This window comes from Phalacrocorax carbo, chromosome 13 (assembly GCF_963921805.1).
Source record: "Phalacrocorax carbo chromosome 13, bPhaCar2.1, whole genome shotgun sequence".
Classification (NCBI taxonomy): Eukaryota; Metazoa; Chordata; class Aves; order Suliformes; family Phalacrocoracidae; genus Phalacrocorax; species Phalacrocorax carbo.
In genome coordinates, this window is record NC_087525.1 from 1,570,947 (window position 1) to 1,586,451 (window position 15,505).

Below are 15,505 nucleotides of genomic sequence, written 5' to 3' on the forward strand. Positions count from 1 at the left end.
GGAGCTACCCCACTCCAGAACATTTTTATGTACTGGTAAGAATAGCTGTGTCCAAAATAATCTTAATAATGGCCATAAACTTTGCCTCAAAGGTTAACTCTCAGCAAGCCTCAACATTGGTACCATGACTGTGGGATTGCACTGGAAGACGCTCCGGGAAGAAGCAGCAATTCTTCCAGAGCTGGCCCAAGGTGACCAATTCCCACCCCGTGCCACCACCATATGACTTGATGGGAAGTCCCGGGCTAAAAGGGTTTTCAGGGCTGTTGTCTCAACCACCTCCAGTGATGCATCTTCTCACTCCAGGACTCTCACTTCCCATTTTCGTTGCTGCAGCCACGAGTATGGGTCCCTGACACCCCTTCCCCCTTCCACAGTTGTTTCAAAGGACAAAATCAACTATTTGGGGATTGGAGTGTAGGGGACAGATGAGATGCTTTCTAAAACTCAGAGTCCAGGTACCACAGCAAAAGAAAAAGAAAAACGCAAAACCTCTCTAGACCCAACCCTGGAAAAGTGATTGAGCCCAACATGTGCTGGTGACTCAGAAAATAAAAGGTAAGTAGCTCAAGATTCTGGTTTTGTGTTTTGTTCTGTTTCGCTTTTTTGCAGTGGGTTGTCAAAAGCCTGTTTGAATATTTTGAGCTTGCAAAGGTGAGACAGCACCACCGTGGTTTAATTTTCACCTGTCCCCAGGGCTTCAGGCTTCAGCAGCAAGACTAAACGAGCACACACAGAAGACCTAGCAGCCAAAAATAATCCCTTCTCCCAAGACGGGCGTGTGTGTTCCTGCTGTGTTTACTCCTGGTTGAGTTCTGGCACTGCCCTGAAATGATGTGTTGCCTGGCCAAGGACCCTCAGCAAACCATGAGCGCCCAAACTCACCTTCCTGACAGCAGAGACCACTCAGCCCTTCAGCAAAAACTCCCTTGCTGCAGCATAACACCTGCCCGGTGAGTGCACACTCCTCAAGTGCAGCGCTCCAAAAAACATAAAGCAGGTATTTTGCAATTTGTTTGCAAATCACAACAGACAAGACTGATATTTCTGCGTGGAGAAACGAACCTGCACACTTCAAATCTCTCTTTCATGCCCTCTGCACCAGCAGGAACTACAGCTGCATGCTTGCTTTTGCAGAACGTCGACCTCTGGATCTGTCCTGCAGGAGATGACCACAGTAACATCTGTGCCTCGGGAAGATGCAGGAACTAACACACTCCTACGTGGCTGATGTAACAAGGTTGTTATTGAAAGTACATGGTGCTGGGCTGTAAATCTGCCCTGTATGTGCATCTCAGAGCTTCTGTTTTGCGCGCTGGCATCTTTTCGAGCTTGGGAAAGCATCACTGAGGGCATTGTTGCAATTCAGCAACACTGTCAGACCTCTCCCAACTGCTGGGAGCTCCAAACGGTACCAAGTTCTTCTGATTTTTCTGCTACATTAATAGTCTTGCTGGTAAACTCTTCCTAACCCTGCACAACTGCCTGCTGCACACTGACTCCAATTCTTGTTGCCAGCTACACCGAAAGTAAAAAAAGGCAGAGACAAACACGAGCACGTGGCGGATGGCTGGGCTGGCAGCTTGCTTGGCCAGGAATGGGCTGTTCAGCAGGCAACGACTTCCCACCTAATCATCCACCAGCTGGGACACAGCTAGGGAAGCCAGAGCTGCAGCGTGATCAAACGGAGTGAAGGCACTGCCAAAACTAAGCGTCAGTGGCCTCAGAACAAACCCTGGAGAGATTTAATCTAGTAAGAACATATACTACAAGACCATTGGGAGGCAGAGATAAGTGGTGGACAGGGTTTAATCAGATGTGGGGCTGTCCTACTGATTTTATTCTTATGGTTTTAACCTTGTCATCATAAACCAAACACATTTAACAGAGATAACCCAATGATCACACAACACACTCATGCCTGAATGTTGGGCCCCATGGTGGGGACAATTTAGGGGCACTGGTAAGTGTTTCTTGCAATAGTCTAGATCAAAGAAGTGAGGTTTGGGAGAGAACCTTCTTTCTTATAATTAAACAAGGCTCCAAACAAGGCAATAAATGACCTGGCAGCATTTCCAAAGGAGAGCCATCCAGCCTCTGCCAGCCAGATGGCTAAGAAGGACACTGCCGCACCCTATCCTTTCCTTGGGAATCCGCTGTTTGACCACATCTGCATGATCTCAGTGCTCAGCCCACTCTGGATAACCTCATCCAGGAAATGAGAAAAAAATGAATACATGGCTCCAAACCTTGTGAGAAGACTGCAGCAGACCAAGAAGCCAAATCCTAACTCTGCATTTGGCCTCCTATACTACCGAACCTTTCCATGAGGTTGGCAAACTGGGAGACACCAAGATCTCAGGTGTCTTTAAGATCAGGCTTGACTGAGCCACCTGCCAAGTGTCTCCTGGCTTGGCTTCCAAAAGAAACAAGTTTTTTGGCCACCGCCCTGGTGGGACAAGATGCTCCCCTGCTTTGTGAAAGCAGGTTGCAGGCAGAGGCAGGAAGCTTTTCCTTAATGCCCCTCCTGAAAAAAGAGATGGGACCTCTGAGACGAGAGAGTTCATCATAGCACAGACCTGTTGGAAATCAGGAGCCATCAGTGTCCTCTGCTTTGAGTGCTACCGCTTCTTAATTCATGGCATCTGAAAAAGGAACCTCAGCTCTTCCCAAAGTATTTGTCCCTGAAAGGGAACAGCTGTGCTTGTCCACAAAAACCGAACACCCCAGGAGAGATTTTTTCACAGAATCCAGGCTGGAAGGGACCTCAGGCCCAGCACCCTGACCAGACGACTCTTGAAGGTGTCGTTCGGGGACCATCTTCTCCTCTCAGCTGAGCGCTAAATGCACTATACGTGGGGGCCTCTCCCAACCACTGCTGACATTTTAAAAAACAGAATGACTGCACAATTAATAGAAAATGCACTAGAACAACATTTAGTGTTGTCCCAATAAATTACATGGATGATTCACCATCTTCCACTAGAAATTTAAGTATGTATAAACTCTGGACCTTAGGACATAAGGCAGCATCTCCTCCTGCCCTCAGCTACCCATTTCTTTAGCTGGCACCCACATGGCTGCATAATGAACAGGACCAGGGCAAGAACTAAGTGTGAGTGCCACGTGCCACAGCCCAGGGATGGGAATGAAGAGGAGAGATGGGAGCTGAGCAGGACATTCAAGAGATCCCCTAAGCACATGCCACAACCTCAGGTCAACCCTTGCTCAGCCATCCACAGAAGGCAGAGCTCTCTGACGTTGTAGGAGGAAAGATTTGTCATTAGAAAGTGGTGCTGGTCATTGTGAAAGTCAATAAGGTCTAAACCAATGTCCTTATCATACCCTTAATTTCCCTCCACTGCTGCAGCCAGCCTAGTCAGGCTGCTGGAAGCGACCCAAGAGCCACAGCTCATGGCAGGCTGCGGCAACATCCCACTCCAGAGAGGGACTCCCACCCAAAAACACAGCAGAGATCAGCCCAAGAACGATGCCAGCAGAGAAAGGCTCTTGTAACACAGCGCTATTAAGGGCACTTAGTCACACATCCGGCTCGCCTAGCAGCGGGGTCAGCCTCGTGCAAACATGGTTAGCATCCAACTGGCAGCTGGCAGCCCTCACAGCCCCGAGGAAACCCTGACCCAACAGTGAGGGTAGGGTCAGGACTCCCCCAGCTGCATTTTTATTTATAGGGCTATCTCACATCATTAGTAGTATGATTCATTTTTTTCCAGTCAAACATTTAATACACGCCCTATTTTGGTACTGCAGCCTGGACATCTCTCCAGGAAAAGAAAAAAAAAAAAAAAAAGAAAAGGAAAAAGAGAGGCTTTCAAAAGGTCTTCAGCCGATCATATTGGCAAATAGTAAAACAGAATTTTAAAATTATAAAATGATCAAGCAAGCTTTCAAGTTTGAAGTCAAACAGTTGCTTAAGCCTCCAGAGACCAATCTAGCTTCTTATTTAAAATGCCCTCCCAAATCCTGCCATGTTACTAAAAAGTCTTTTGTCCTATCAGTTGAATTTGATGCACAAAAATTAAGTTTATGAGACATTTCCCTAAAAAATTATTTTCTTCTACCAGGGCAATTCCCACAGCTGCTCTTGCAAATGGGCAAGCTGACATCATTGAGAAGATAAGGTGTCCATCACCAAAACGGGAAAAACCTTCAAAACAGTCATTTGCTGCAGAAAAGAAAAACTATTAAAAGGAGGAAGAGAAGGAAGAGGGGGATTTTGCTTGTGGAAGCAAAGATTTGATTATGATCATATTGGAGAACGATGGAGAAATCTCGGAGTCCCTGAAGTCGTGATTTAGCTCTTGTAACCCTAACCCTATAGACCTTTCCCAAACTTGAGTTTGATTCATTGAATGGACTAAGGTGGTAAATGGTTCAAAACCAGCTCCACTCTTTCCCAGGGAAAAACCCCACCAAGATTGAGTTACTCTGGAAATTTTGCCCATTCCCCCTCCCAGGATCCCACCATCGCGACACACAGCCTGGCTGGCAGGTCCAGATGGGGAAGTGGAACTTCTCAAGCACCCGACACGTTACCATACCACCCACCTTCCTGCTTCCCATGCTGCTGTCCCCCTCTTTCCTGCACGTGGGACTTGTCTTCTCTCCCATCACCCATACATGAGCAGAAGTAATGTTATGTTTTCCTTTTTAGACTTAGCTGAGTAATACAGTGATGTGTAACCAAATACCCTGCAGAGGTTTGGGGGCTGGAGTTGCCAGCGTTCCCTCGCACCAGGCAGGATGCTGAACCGGGCTGTCTTTCTTCATTCAGTGCTCTGAATAAACCACAGCAGACCTCACTTGCTCCTTGGCACCTTCCGCCTTTGACGCTTGTTCCTTTTGGCATCACTACCTCAGCCCCTGTCCTCTGCCAGGAACATAACACAGAAGATCTTAAGGAGACCAGCAGAGACATCCCAATTACCCAAAACAAGCGGGCTTTCAGCTTGGAGACAGACAGTTGGAGATGCCAAACATTGCTAACACACAAGGTTTTCATGGTGGTGTTAGGTAGAGTATTTTTTCTTAACCCACAGGAATTTTTGAGCTCTTAGCAAGACCTTATTTTTGATCGCAGCAAAAATATTTTTCTCTTGGTATAAATTTGCATGGTTTTGGTTGCCACAATCAAGTTTTATACAACACTGGCAAAAAAAACCCAAAAAAACCCCCAAAACCCACAACAAAACCAGGCTCACATTCCAGTCACCTTGCAAATCAGGTGCTGACTTCTAGACTGCGTGACTTCAAAACAGCAGGATGGGCATTAAAATCTGCTTCTCTGAAGGCACCCAGATCAGGCGTTTCTTTACTTCTAAATTACAGTATGTCACTACTCGCTACTCTAATTTCCTCAATACAGGAAAACTAGTGAGTCATCCTGCACTCCTACATTTTCAGGATGAACTTGCAAGGCTGGGACAGAAATTACGAAAAAAATCTTCCTATCTTCATTCCAGAAATCACCAGGGACAGCTGCATGGGCAACAACTATCTGACGAACAAAGCATTTTGTCAGCCGCTGACAAAAATAACAATTTAAACAAGAAATCCTTCCATGGTTGCCCTATTTTTTATATTCAGAGTGGTTCTGCTAAATTACCTCCCCTAAATGAACCCGTTTCAGCAGTTTGGCTCACACTCATTTTTGCAAACAATAGCTTTGACTCTGCAAAAGGGGAACGGTTTTGCCTTGATGCCTGCGGTCTATTACAAGGCTGCTGTGGATCACGCCGTGACTGACAGCCGGCTGAGCTGCTTTGCGGGGTGCAATGGTACGTGCGTGAGAAATGCTGCACCAAATCAGAGCCGCACGCCACCACTCCCCTACCAGGAAAAACTACCCAGTACACACGGCCATGCTTCTGTATCTTCTTTTGGAGAAAAATATCAGGTTACGGAAATGGTAAACTCAGTCCCTCAGATTTCAGGGACAAGAGGAAAGGAGGACAAGGGTACATATTTGAACTACACACTAACTTCAGTAACAAAAAAAGTTCCAGAGAGGAATTGCATTTACATACAATAATTTCTTTTCTTGCATGAGATTCAGCAATTTAATTAAGGGGTTGTGGCTCTCTATGGTAAATACACCATTGTACATGTCCCGTCTCTTACTGTGACAAGGTAGGCACCTTATCCCTTAAAACAAGCAAGACGGACAGCCGGGACTCCTGCACCAAATACCACGCAAAAAAAACCCTGCAATATAGCGTCAGGAGATCGTCAGCTGAGCTAAATTTTGTTCAGTTGTAAGCTACAATCAAAGCTCTGCTGTTCACTGATGCCACATGGGAACAGCTTACCCAGTGGGTCCTCCAGTGAACACCAGGAGCCAACGTATCAGAGCTACACCCTATTTCATCAAAACCATTCCCTTCGACAGCTCCAGAAAATAGTTCAAGAAACCAAGACTGTCGCTAACTTACCTTTAAAAGCTGAACTGGCATGGCAGCACTGCCCTACCACAAAACACAGCAAGCCACATTCAGCAGTTCTGTATCCCTATTAACTCAGTTTGCAATAGGTCTTCAGGCTTGGAGGCCAACATCTAACCATGGCCACCAGCAGGCAGGCGGGACACCAGCTCCATCTTCTGCTAAGTAAGAAAGCAGAACGTCCTTCCACGCCACAGGCTAGCACAGGTTGAACCAAGCCCATCTTAGATCTAAACAATATGGGGACAGGATACCTGTTTTTAACATGCCCATCTTAACCCTCTCAGGAAAGAAATCTGGTACCTTTTAAGAAGCTCTAGGGATTTCATAAGCAGTGGCAGCTACAGAGGATCTGTATTTCAAGCAGCTTCATCAGGTTTTGAGATATATATATATATGTGTATGTGTTTTTCTGTAAAAGAACTAACCGTCTTGCATCACTTCTCCTTTACAGGATGTTATGGCAGGCTGCTGAAAGAATAAAGCTGGACATGAGCGCAAGGCTGGTGGGTGCTCAGTGTTGCAGCCACATGCTGCCTCTCCCTGCTTCATTAGGTATCTGGGAGGGATGCAGAGATGAACCTAGCATCTTGAACCCCATGCTCTTGGCTTTGTAGTGCTCAAAGGTCACCAGCAGACAACAGGAGATGTCTCTCCACTTCAGAGATATTTTTTTAAGGTTTGCAAAGTGGAAAAGCAGCAGCAGGAAAAACTCCAGGGAAACATGACCCAAACCACCACACAGGACACTGTTAAATGGAGGAACTCTCCTGGGCAGACCAAAAGTTCATTTGGCTGGAAAAAATCATTAAGATGAATTAATGGAAGGAAAGTACCTCAAGGACCGTCAGGAAGAAAGGCATGGCCTCTGGTATCTCAAGTCATAAATCAATGGAAGCTGGAACAATGCACCATGGCGTCCCAGCCATAAACTCCTTCCTGGCCCTCACTCTCGGCTGCTGCTTGAAAATAAAGACAGGGCCAAACAGACCTTGTCCTCACTCAGTACCTCCTCAGTCCCCTCAGTATTTCTGTTGGCTGAAGGTGGGCTTGTTTTCACGATCACACCATTGAACATGCCATTCTACACCACAAACTGCATGAGCCAAGTCCAAGTTGAGGACTCAAGTTCAGAGACACGTGGATGATGTTTCCTGCCCCATCTACCTGTGCATCTGACCCATACAAGCTGCCAGACAGGCTTTTAATTATGTGAGCACACACAGGGTTACCTAGACCCTTGCCTAACTCAGCACCAAGAATGTTGTACTCTTCTTGAACGCGTGGCTATTCAGCATTTCCCTCATCCCTCCCTAAACCAGGTGTAGGCACAGGTCTTAGTCATTACATGTGACTCAAAGGCTGGTTGAAGGACAGTTGCACATTTTCCTTGGGAATTATTGTTACTTGATCCCTCAAAAGTTTATGAAAACTCCCAGTATCTCTCCGAGGGTGGCATCATCCCCAGTTTTACAGCTGCAGAAGAGCTGTAGAGAGTAAGCCGAACAGCAGATGAAGACCTGAGCTCCTGCAATATCTGAGCCCTATAAAAATGACATGTTTGAAGAGCAGCTCCCCTGGACTGCAGGCTGCACCTCCAAGAGCTCAATGCTCCTCACATCCATCCTTGTGGTCTCAGACTAGCTTTGCGAAGATGGGGGCAGGTGCAATGAGCTGCCCCAGCCATGGTTGAGGTGGCTTGTCCAGCATCGTGCACAGAGCCCCTGGTAGAGGCAAGGACACAACTCAGCCCCCTACAGCAGCAGTCACCTCCTCTAAAACGAGGGGGTTTTCCCCTCTTCCCACACCCACTAGCAACACAAACAAATGGCCTTCCCATCAGAAGGGCTGGGCAGGCCTGAAAGATTACCTCCTGCCCGACACACTTTTTTGCACCACAAAGGAAACCTGAAAAATGGTTTGATATTGAAGAAAACATTTTGTTCTGCCAGAGAGGCCGTGAAGACCTCAAGGTCAGAAAGTCTTGGAAATGTAAGTATAAACGGTTGTTTTCCAAAGATGCACAAAAAAGCTCATCTCAGCAAACCTGAAGTGCTGCATTTAAAGAGAAGCCACATACAAAAAAAAAAAAAAAAAAAGAATAAAATTTATGCAAAACAGCTCCTTTCTCAAGCTCTGCTTTCCAAACAGGCCAACACATTTTGTCACCACTCAGTGGACAAAACTTTCAACACACATAGTTGTAACCAAGCCAAGCTGTAAGTAAACGAAAAAAGGACCGCTCTGTGAGGGACGGGAGGCAGCACCAGCAATGAGCTACCAGCCCTCCAGGCAAAATCCTAACTGCAGCACCCCATTTTGTGACACACATCCATGCTGAATGCCTTGACCAGGCTTTTTTTGCAGCCCTCCTTTTGTTAATGATACACTCCAAGTAAATTTTCACTTAGAAATGATTAAGCTGTGAGACCATTAAGGAACTGTTTCTCACTCCTACAGCTCTGATTCAGAGCTAAATCAGAGATAAACATTAGTCACCTCACTCATGATAACAGTAAATTAATAAACAGTAACCTGAACTACATGGCGTTACTCTTAATGGACTTTTAAGATACCACAGTGCATGAGCACTGTGACCGAAGTACAAGTTCAAGCCAGGGCATATCATCAGGAGCATTCATTCAGGCCCTGCATGCTACTTATCTCTTGTGGGTGCCTACAGCTGCAAGTTTATCTAAAACACCTGGTTTCAGATAGGCGAGGTCTTTTCATTTTTAAAGGCTATTTAAAGACACCCTCCAGGATCAACATCAGCCCAGTTAAGGGGGGGAAAAAAAAAAAGCAAGTATGCCAGTACTTCTCTTGAAAACCCTCCAGAAAAACAAAATCATCGTGGCCTAAATCTAAGCTGCAGCTGCAGTGCACATGTCTGGGTAGTGTCAGGTCTTCAAAATCATTTGCTGTCTTGCCTAAAACTACTTGTAGGAGCTGCCCAATGAGAGCATGGATGGAAACCTATGCCTGAGGTATAGGTTTTGGCAGAGATTTGTAACTGGCCACGACTTAATCAGTGCAACCTGAAAACCAGACAAGGCCAGAATCTGTATTTATCCAGGAGCCCAGCAGCAGGACAGGAAATAACATGTTGACTCAAAGCCTTTCAACTCAGAGCTGGAGAAATTATGGTCAAGTTTAGGTGCCCCAGACTCCACTCCATATGGCACCCAACGTGCCGACCACCAGCAGCAGCAGCGCTCAGCAGCGCTCCTCCAAACAGGGTCCCTGGGAGATGAAGAGATCTCGTGAAGAACCACTAGTCCTGTTGGGAAAGCAAAACATTAGTCTCCGAGTGCACACGCAGGGATCAGGTTTGACCTGCCTGCCTTTACCCTTGGAGGGAAGGGGTGTTCAGGCAGGAACCACCTGCCCCAGCAGAAAAACCCTTCCACTTTTCTGCGTGTACACCCTTCTACAGCCCCAGGAGATGCTCTGTCCATGCAGCCTCCTAGAAAGCATACCCTGGCTGCTCCAGCTGCAACAGCACTACCACGTCATACCAGGCAAGCCTTCTTGCACTTGGGGAAGGTCCACCAAGGTCCCCAGCTTGCAACTTCTGGGGCTGGGCCACATCAAGCTGATTATTTCATTCCCCGTTCCCTGGAGGGCTCAGCCTCCCTGAGCTATGGAAAGAAAGAGGCATTCATATTTAGGAGGCTACAACTTTTTCTGGCTTTTCTCCCCTGGGATTCCCCAGATTGAACACCCCTGCTCTTACAGAGCAGAGTATGGTTAATAAACACAGGTCTGGCACACTGGCAGCCCTGCAAAACAGCGCAGGTGAATGAAACAGCAAGGTGGGGCAACAGGCTGGAAACGTAATTTATTAATAGCACAGGACTTCAAAAGAAATAGGGAGAAAACAGGAGAGAGCTATAGGAAACAATGGAAGTTGAAATAAAGCGTATCGAGATAGTTAATCTGTTGACCTTTCCACGATCCTCAAACAAAAGAGATATAAAGCAAAAAAGGTTATAGAAAATAAGACATACTAAGTTCATGATGAGCAACTAGAAAACAATCCCCTTTTACTGTCATGGTGCAATGAGTTAGACACTGTGTTTTAGAAAATAAATCACAGCCATAAACCCAAGACTTCTGAAACGCTGGATAAAACATCAGAAACACTCTCTTGAGTAATTCAACCCAGTCCAAGCCACACTAACTCCCTGCAATAAGGGCTTTGCTGCCTGCTGCACTGTCACCTGTGCAAGCGTCACTGTGATGAGCTACCCAGAACTGCTCTGAACATAAACCTCTTAAAGATGTTTTGGTCTTTATGTAGTAAAGAATAAGCACGTGAGGAGATGAACACATTGGTTTGGGCTTTTTAAGAAACTTTTTATTTTACGTTGCTTTGCAATTAAACTGATGAAGCTGTGCGTAGTCACTGCACAGCCCGTGGTTTCACTCAGTCCATCTGATCTCTGCCCTCTGGCTGAGAATAGTTTTTCAGCAAAGAAACCAAGCCTTTTCTTATTTCCTCAGGGTTATCCTCTGATCTTGTGGGATTTTCTCCTTCTCTTTAAATAATTCTTTTTGAAAAATCTAAATTATTTTTACACGTTAATTTATCTTTAAATCAGAGCACATAATTTGCGACTGTGCATGCAGGCAGAACGAACCATCGGAAGTTACAGCCTTGTGATCCACTGGGCTACAGAAACAGCATCCTGGTGAAAACAAGGGATGCCACATGGCACGCCATTCAGACGCTGTTACAGGACTAGACAGATGACAAAGCTGTAACCGAAAAAGGCAGTTTCAGCACTGGCTTTCAACCTCCCCATAGCACCTGTAAGGACATCCAAAGAGAAACTCATTGCACGCAGCCAGCACGACGCTCACCTGCTGCCAGGGGCAGGACTCTGGCAGCCAGCTCAGAACACCTCCATCTCATGAGAGATGTTGAGCTGCACTTCCCACACACCCACAGGGACACGCAAGCCGTGCAGCCGGGTCACCCCGGCGAGGGGCCAGCCTTTCCAGGGCAGGGCCGTGCCCGTAGGTGTGGGCTCCGCAGCAAGCTGTTTTGCCGGAGCACACTGCACCGTCTGTACCCTCCTGCTCGTCATGAAAACGCTGCTCGGCGGGGAGACGTAATGAGCTGTGGAAATACCAACAACGCTGCAGGTGTAGGGAGAACAAGCTGCTATTTCGACGGGGCTAAAAGAACTGCTCAGCCCTGAATGCGGCACTGTGCGAGAGCCCACACAATGAACAAGGGCAGTCCCACAGCTCCGTGCTACTCACTGCAATTACTTTACGCTGTACTTACTCATGAGAGTAGGATTTCACCACTGGGGCACACGGGAGGCCTGTCTAAGGAACATGAAGTCTTAAAGGTGATCAGTAAAGACAGTTCTTCACCCCAAAAAATCAGTCCTGGAACTGTTTAGAAATAAATGCTTTCTGTCAATGAGGTCTGTGAAGGGAAGGACACTGCCTGCCACACAGAGGCCTTCACACCTCTTGCAATGTCAGGAGCAGAAACGAAAAGACCGTTTCCACATTAACCAGCCAAAGAGAGATTCCTGCACACCAAGTCTTGGGTCTTCAGCAGAATTAAGGTGTCTTGTTAATTTTTAAGGACAGCACGTGCAGAGTAAAAAATTTCAAGTTTTCTTCTTTGTACCTTATAAGCTTCTATGAAGAAAGGAGTGTGCAATTAAAATATCCTCAAACTAGCCTCAAACTCCAGAGAGCATTCTAGCTGAATTTCGGTTTTAAATCCCAGGCTTACATTTATTCAATTTCATTCAAATGAGGAGCATAGTCAAATAACACAGCCAGTCTGTCCTGCTGTGTGCCTTTCAAAAGGTGACAACTAATCAACATCATCTGCGAAACCCATTTTTGACATATTCTCGGACAGTGAATAATGCTGGAAATACCCAGCCTCACTAAAACCTTGTCTGTGGGAGAAAGATTAGTACATCACCCACACTATGAAGAAGTGGTAGAACCTGAGATTTTATTAATAATAAGGATTTTTATGAGCAATAAGGATTCACATTACCGGGAGAATGAAAAACAGGGATTAAGTAAGGGGCAACAGCTGCCCTACTAATAGGGATCTCAGTAGGGCAAATTATTCTGTGCACGCCATCTTCGTTTTCTCATAGAACCGTCTTGGCTGTTGCAGCTACAAAAGGTGTCACGAGAAGTTCACCACCACGTTAAAACTCCTCTGGGCTACAACATTTAGGCTGCCAGCAGCGGGAGCACGTTGTGCTGTCGCCTGTTCCCTTGTTCAGCAAAATCTCTGGTGTGTGGTCGATGCCGCAGCCCCCCGAACCACGCTGTGTAATCGCACTGAGACTGAACGCAACTGTCCCCATGCGTATGCAAATAATTGTGCTGACCAAGGGACCCCTATCATGGCAAAATGCCGTACCCTGTACCTTTGCTACTGACTTGAGATGGCTGTAACCAAGGAGCCACTGAGACCGCGTTAGGAGCAAGAACTTCATCTACGCTTTGTGCGACACACCTCCCTGGTGATAGACAGGGAGGATCACTAGTGGGATATCGTAATTACCAAAACCTCTTGTAATTAGTGAAATCATGACTTTTCTCATTCTACCACACACCTGGCAGATAAGCACATGAAAGTATGCCTGAAACTGTCAACCAGACAGCATATTTTGACAGTCGTGGTACAAAGGTCAACCATAATCTTGGATTATAAAGGTCATTTTTCCAGCCTAGGGTGGAGGCAAAGGAAAGGGATTATTCTGAAGTTCAGTAGTGCTTCTCTCCTATCACAGCAATAAACAAAACTCCCATACACAGCTCACATCTTGCACCTCCCCTCCCTGAAATAATCCCTAAACCACAGGTTTTCGCGTTTCCAAGAACGCCCTGCTACACAGGCGCGCTTTGTTACACGTGGTTTTGGTCGCATTCCTATCCGGACAGATTGCCAGTGTGTTCAAAATGCATTAAATCCATCTGAAAAATTCATGACAAGGTTAAAAAAAAAAATAAATTCAACCAGCCAAAGCAGCCCGAAAGAGTTATGTCAAGATTTCTTATGGTTCTGATTTAAAACCTGGAAAACACGCACGCACTCAGAGGGTCCCAGACCTCACATCCCAAACCCAAGGAGTAAGGGAGGGCAGGTGGCGAGCAGAAAACGATTTCTGGCCGTGACTGCGATTTGCAGCTTTGATTTTTAAATTAATTACGCTCCGGCTATCATCGTTTTTCGTTGCTGTCTGTTTAATATTTTCTGAAGACTGGCTCCGCAGCAACGCCGAAGGCGATGGGGGGTGGCGGCCGGCTCACCAGCTCCCCGCCCGGGGCGGGGGGGCCCGGGCAGAGGGCACCGGCGCGGCGGGCAGCGCAGCCGACAGCCGCCGGCCCAGCGGCACTCGCCGAAAGGCGGGCGGCGGGACGCGGGACTGACCTGCGGGACTGACCTGCGGGACTGACCTGCGGGACTGACCTGCGGGACTGACCTGCGGGACTGACCTGCGGGACACGCACCGCGCCCGCGCATCGGCACCAGGGCGGACCGACTCGCGGCGAGAGCCTCCATCCTCCTCACCCCGCGCCGCAACGAGGCGGTTTTAGCGGCCCCCCCCTGCGAGGTGAGGGGTGCGCCCCGAGAGGGGAGCTGCGGGTCCGGGCCCGGGCGCCGAGCAGGAGGCGCCGCACCGGGCTCCATCCCCCGAGCCCAGGGAGCTCGGGGAGCCCGCGCCTCCCCAGCGCTGCCCGCCTCGGAGCGAGCCCCCGCACCCGGGCGGCGGCGGGGCGGGGGGAAGCGGCGGCGCCAGGGGTTTCGGGAGAGGGTTTCTCCAGGGAGCCGAGCGCGCCCCGCAGCCCCGGCCCCCGCCCGCCGGCCCCGCGGCGCGGCCCTACCGTCTGCTGTCGGCTCGACATGGTGGTGACGGGCGGCGGCGGGGCCGGGCCGCGGCGGGCCGGGGCTATAAGGGCTCCGGCGACACGTAGCGCGTCCCTGGGCCGGCCCTTCTCGCCCTGCGCCCGCCCCCGCCGCCTCCTCCTCCGCGCCGGCCCGGCCCGCAGCAAGGGGAGGCCGGCGGACCCCCGGCATGGGGAAGCGGGGCCGGGGAGGGAGCAACGCCCCGGCCCGACGGCGGAGGCGCTGAGGCAAGGGGTGCAGGGCTCCGAGGCGGGGGGAGTGGTCCGCTGCCCCTGAAGGACCTGTCACCACCACGACAAATCCTCCCAGCGTGCGGGCTGAACCGTGCCCGTCTAAAATTCCCTTAAACTAAGTAGCTGGGGGCACGCCGGACTCCTTCGGGCTCGGTTGTGGCACCGTGTGTCACAGAGCCGGTGGGCAAGCCAGCGTCGCTGCCCAAACGGTGGCTTTTGGCCTCACGGCACCTCCGGGGTAAAAGCCATCATCCACGTAGGGATGGGTCCTGCTCCCAGCCAGGAACCACGCATGCATTCAAGGGGAGAGAGGAGGAACAGGATCCCACGCAAAACAAGTCAAAAAAATCACATCCGGAGGGTAACAATAACATCTGAAAATAAGCAGGGCTGTACGCTGGCCCCCAACCGTTTGGCCAAAACGTCAGGAAGGTTAGAAATAAATACGAGTCCACCAGCACAGCATCAGCACCATCAGCAGGTGAGGGGAACAGAAGCCCATGCCTGACGGCTTTGCCAAAAATCCTCAATTTTCCACCATTGCAAAAGCTCAAATCTCAGACTGTTGCTGAACAGGCAATGTCCTGGTAGAGGGAAACCACCCCGGGTTGGCCCAGGAGCCACTGAGGAAGGAAGAAACATTCCCTATGGGTGTGCAATTCTGCACACTGCGTTACTCGTGTGCATCTGGAGATGCACAGCCCAATCCACCACAGCACTTCTCAGACCACTTCCTTCTGATTCCTACCCCTCCCTCTGTGAATCTAGCCCAGGGCTATGAGGACAGCTATGCAAGCAGTGTTGCCTCTCCTCTAGGAGGAGATAACTCACTTCTAATCATGCACAGAAGAGCAAGCGCTCTCTCTAGGTCCAACATGAAGAGCCTGCTTTGGGCATGGGAGTCG

General features: G+C 48.7%; 1 protein-coding gene across 1 annotated transcript in view; it reads right to left on the minus strand.

Annotated features, from left to right (window-relative positions):
• Positions 1-14,574, minus strand: part of PAPSS2 (3'-phosphoadenosine 5'-phosphosulfate synthase 2) — a 30,367-nt gene extending 15,793 nt beyond the window's left edge. Inside the window, exon 1 of the mRNA XM_064464552.1 lies at positions 14,346-14,574. Within this exon, the coding sequence (XP_064320622.1) occupies positions 14,346-14,366 (21 nt within the window). The 5' untranslated portion in view covers positions 14,367-14,574. The remainder of the gene's footprint in view (positions 1-14,345) is intronic.
• Between the last annotated feature and the right edge of the window lie 931 nt (positions 14,575-15,505).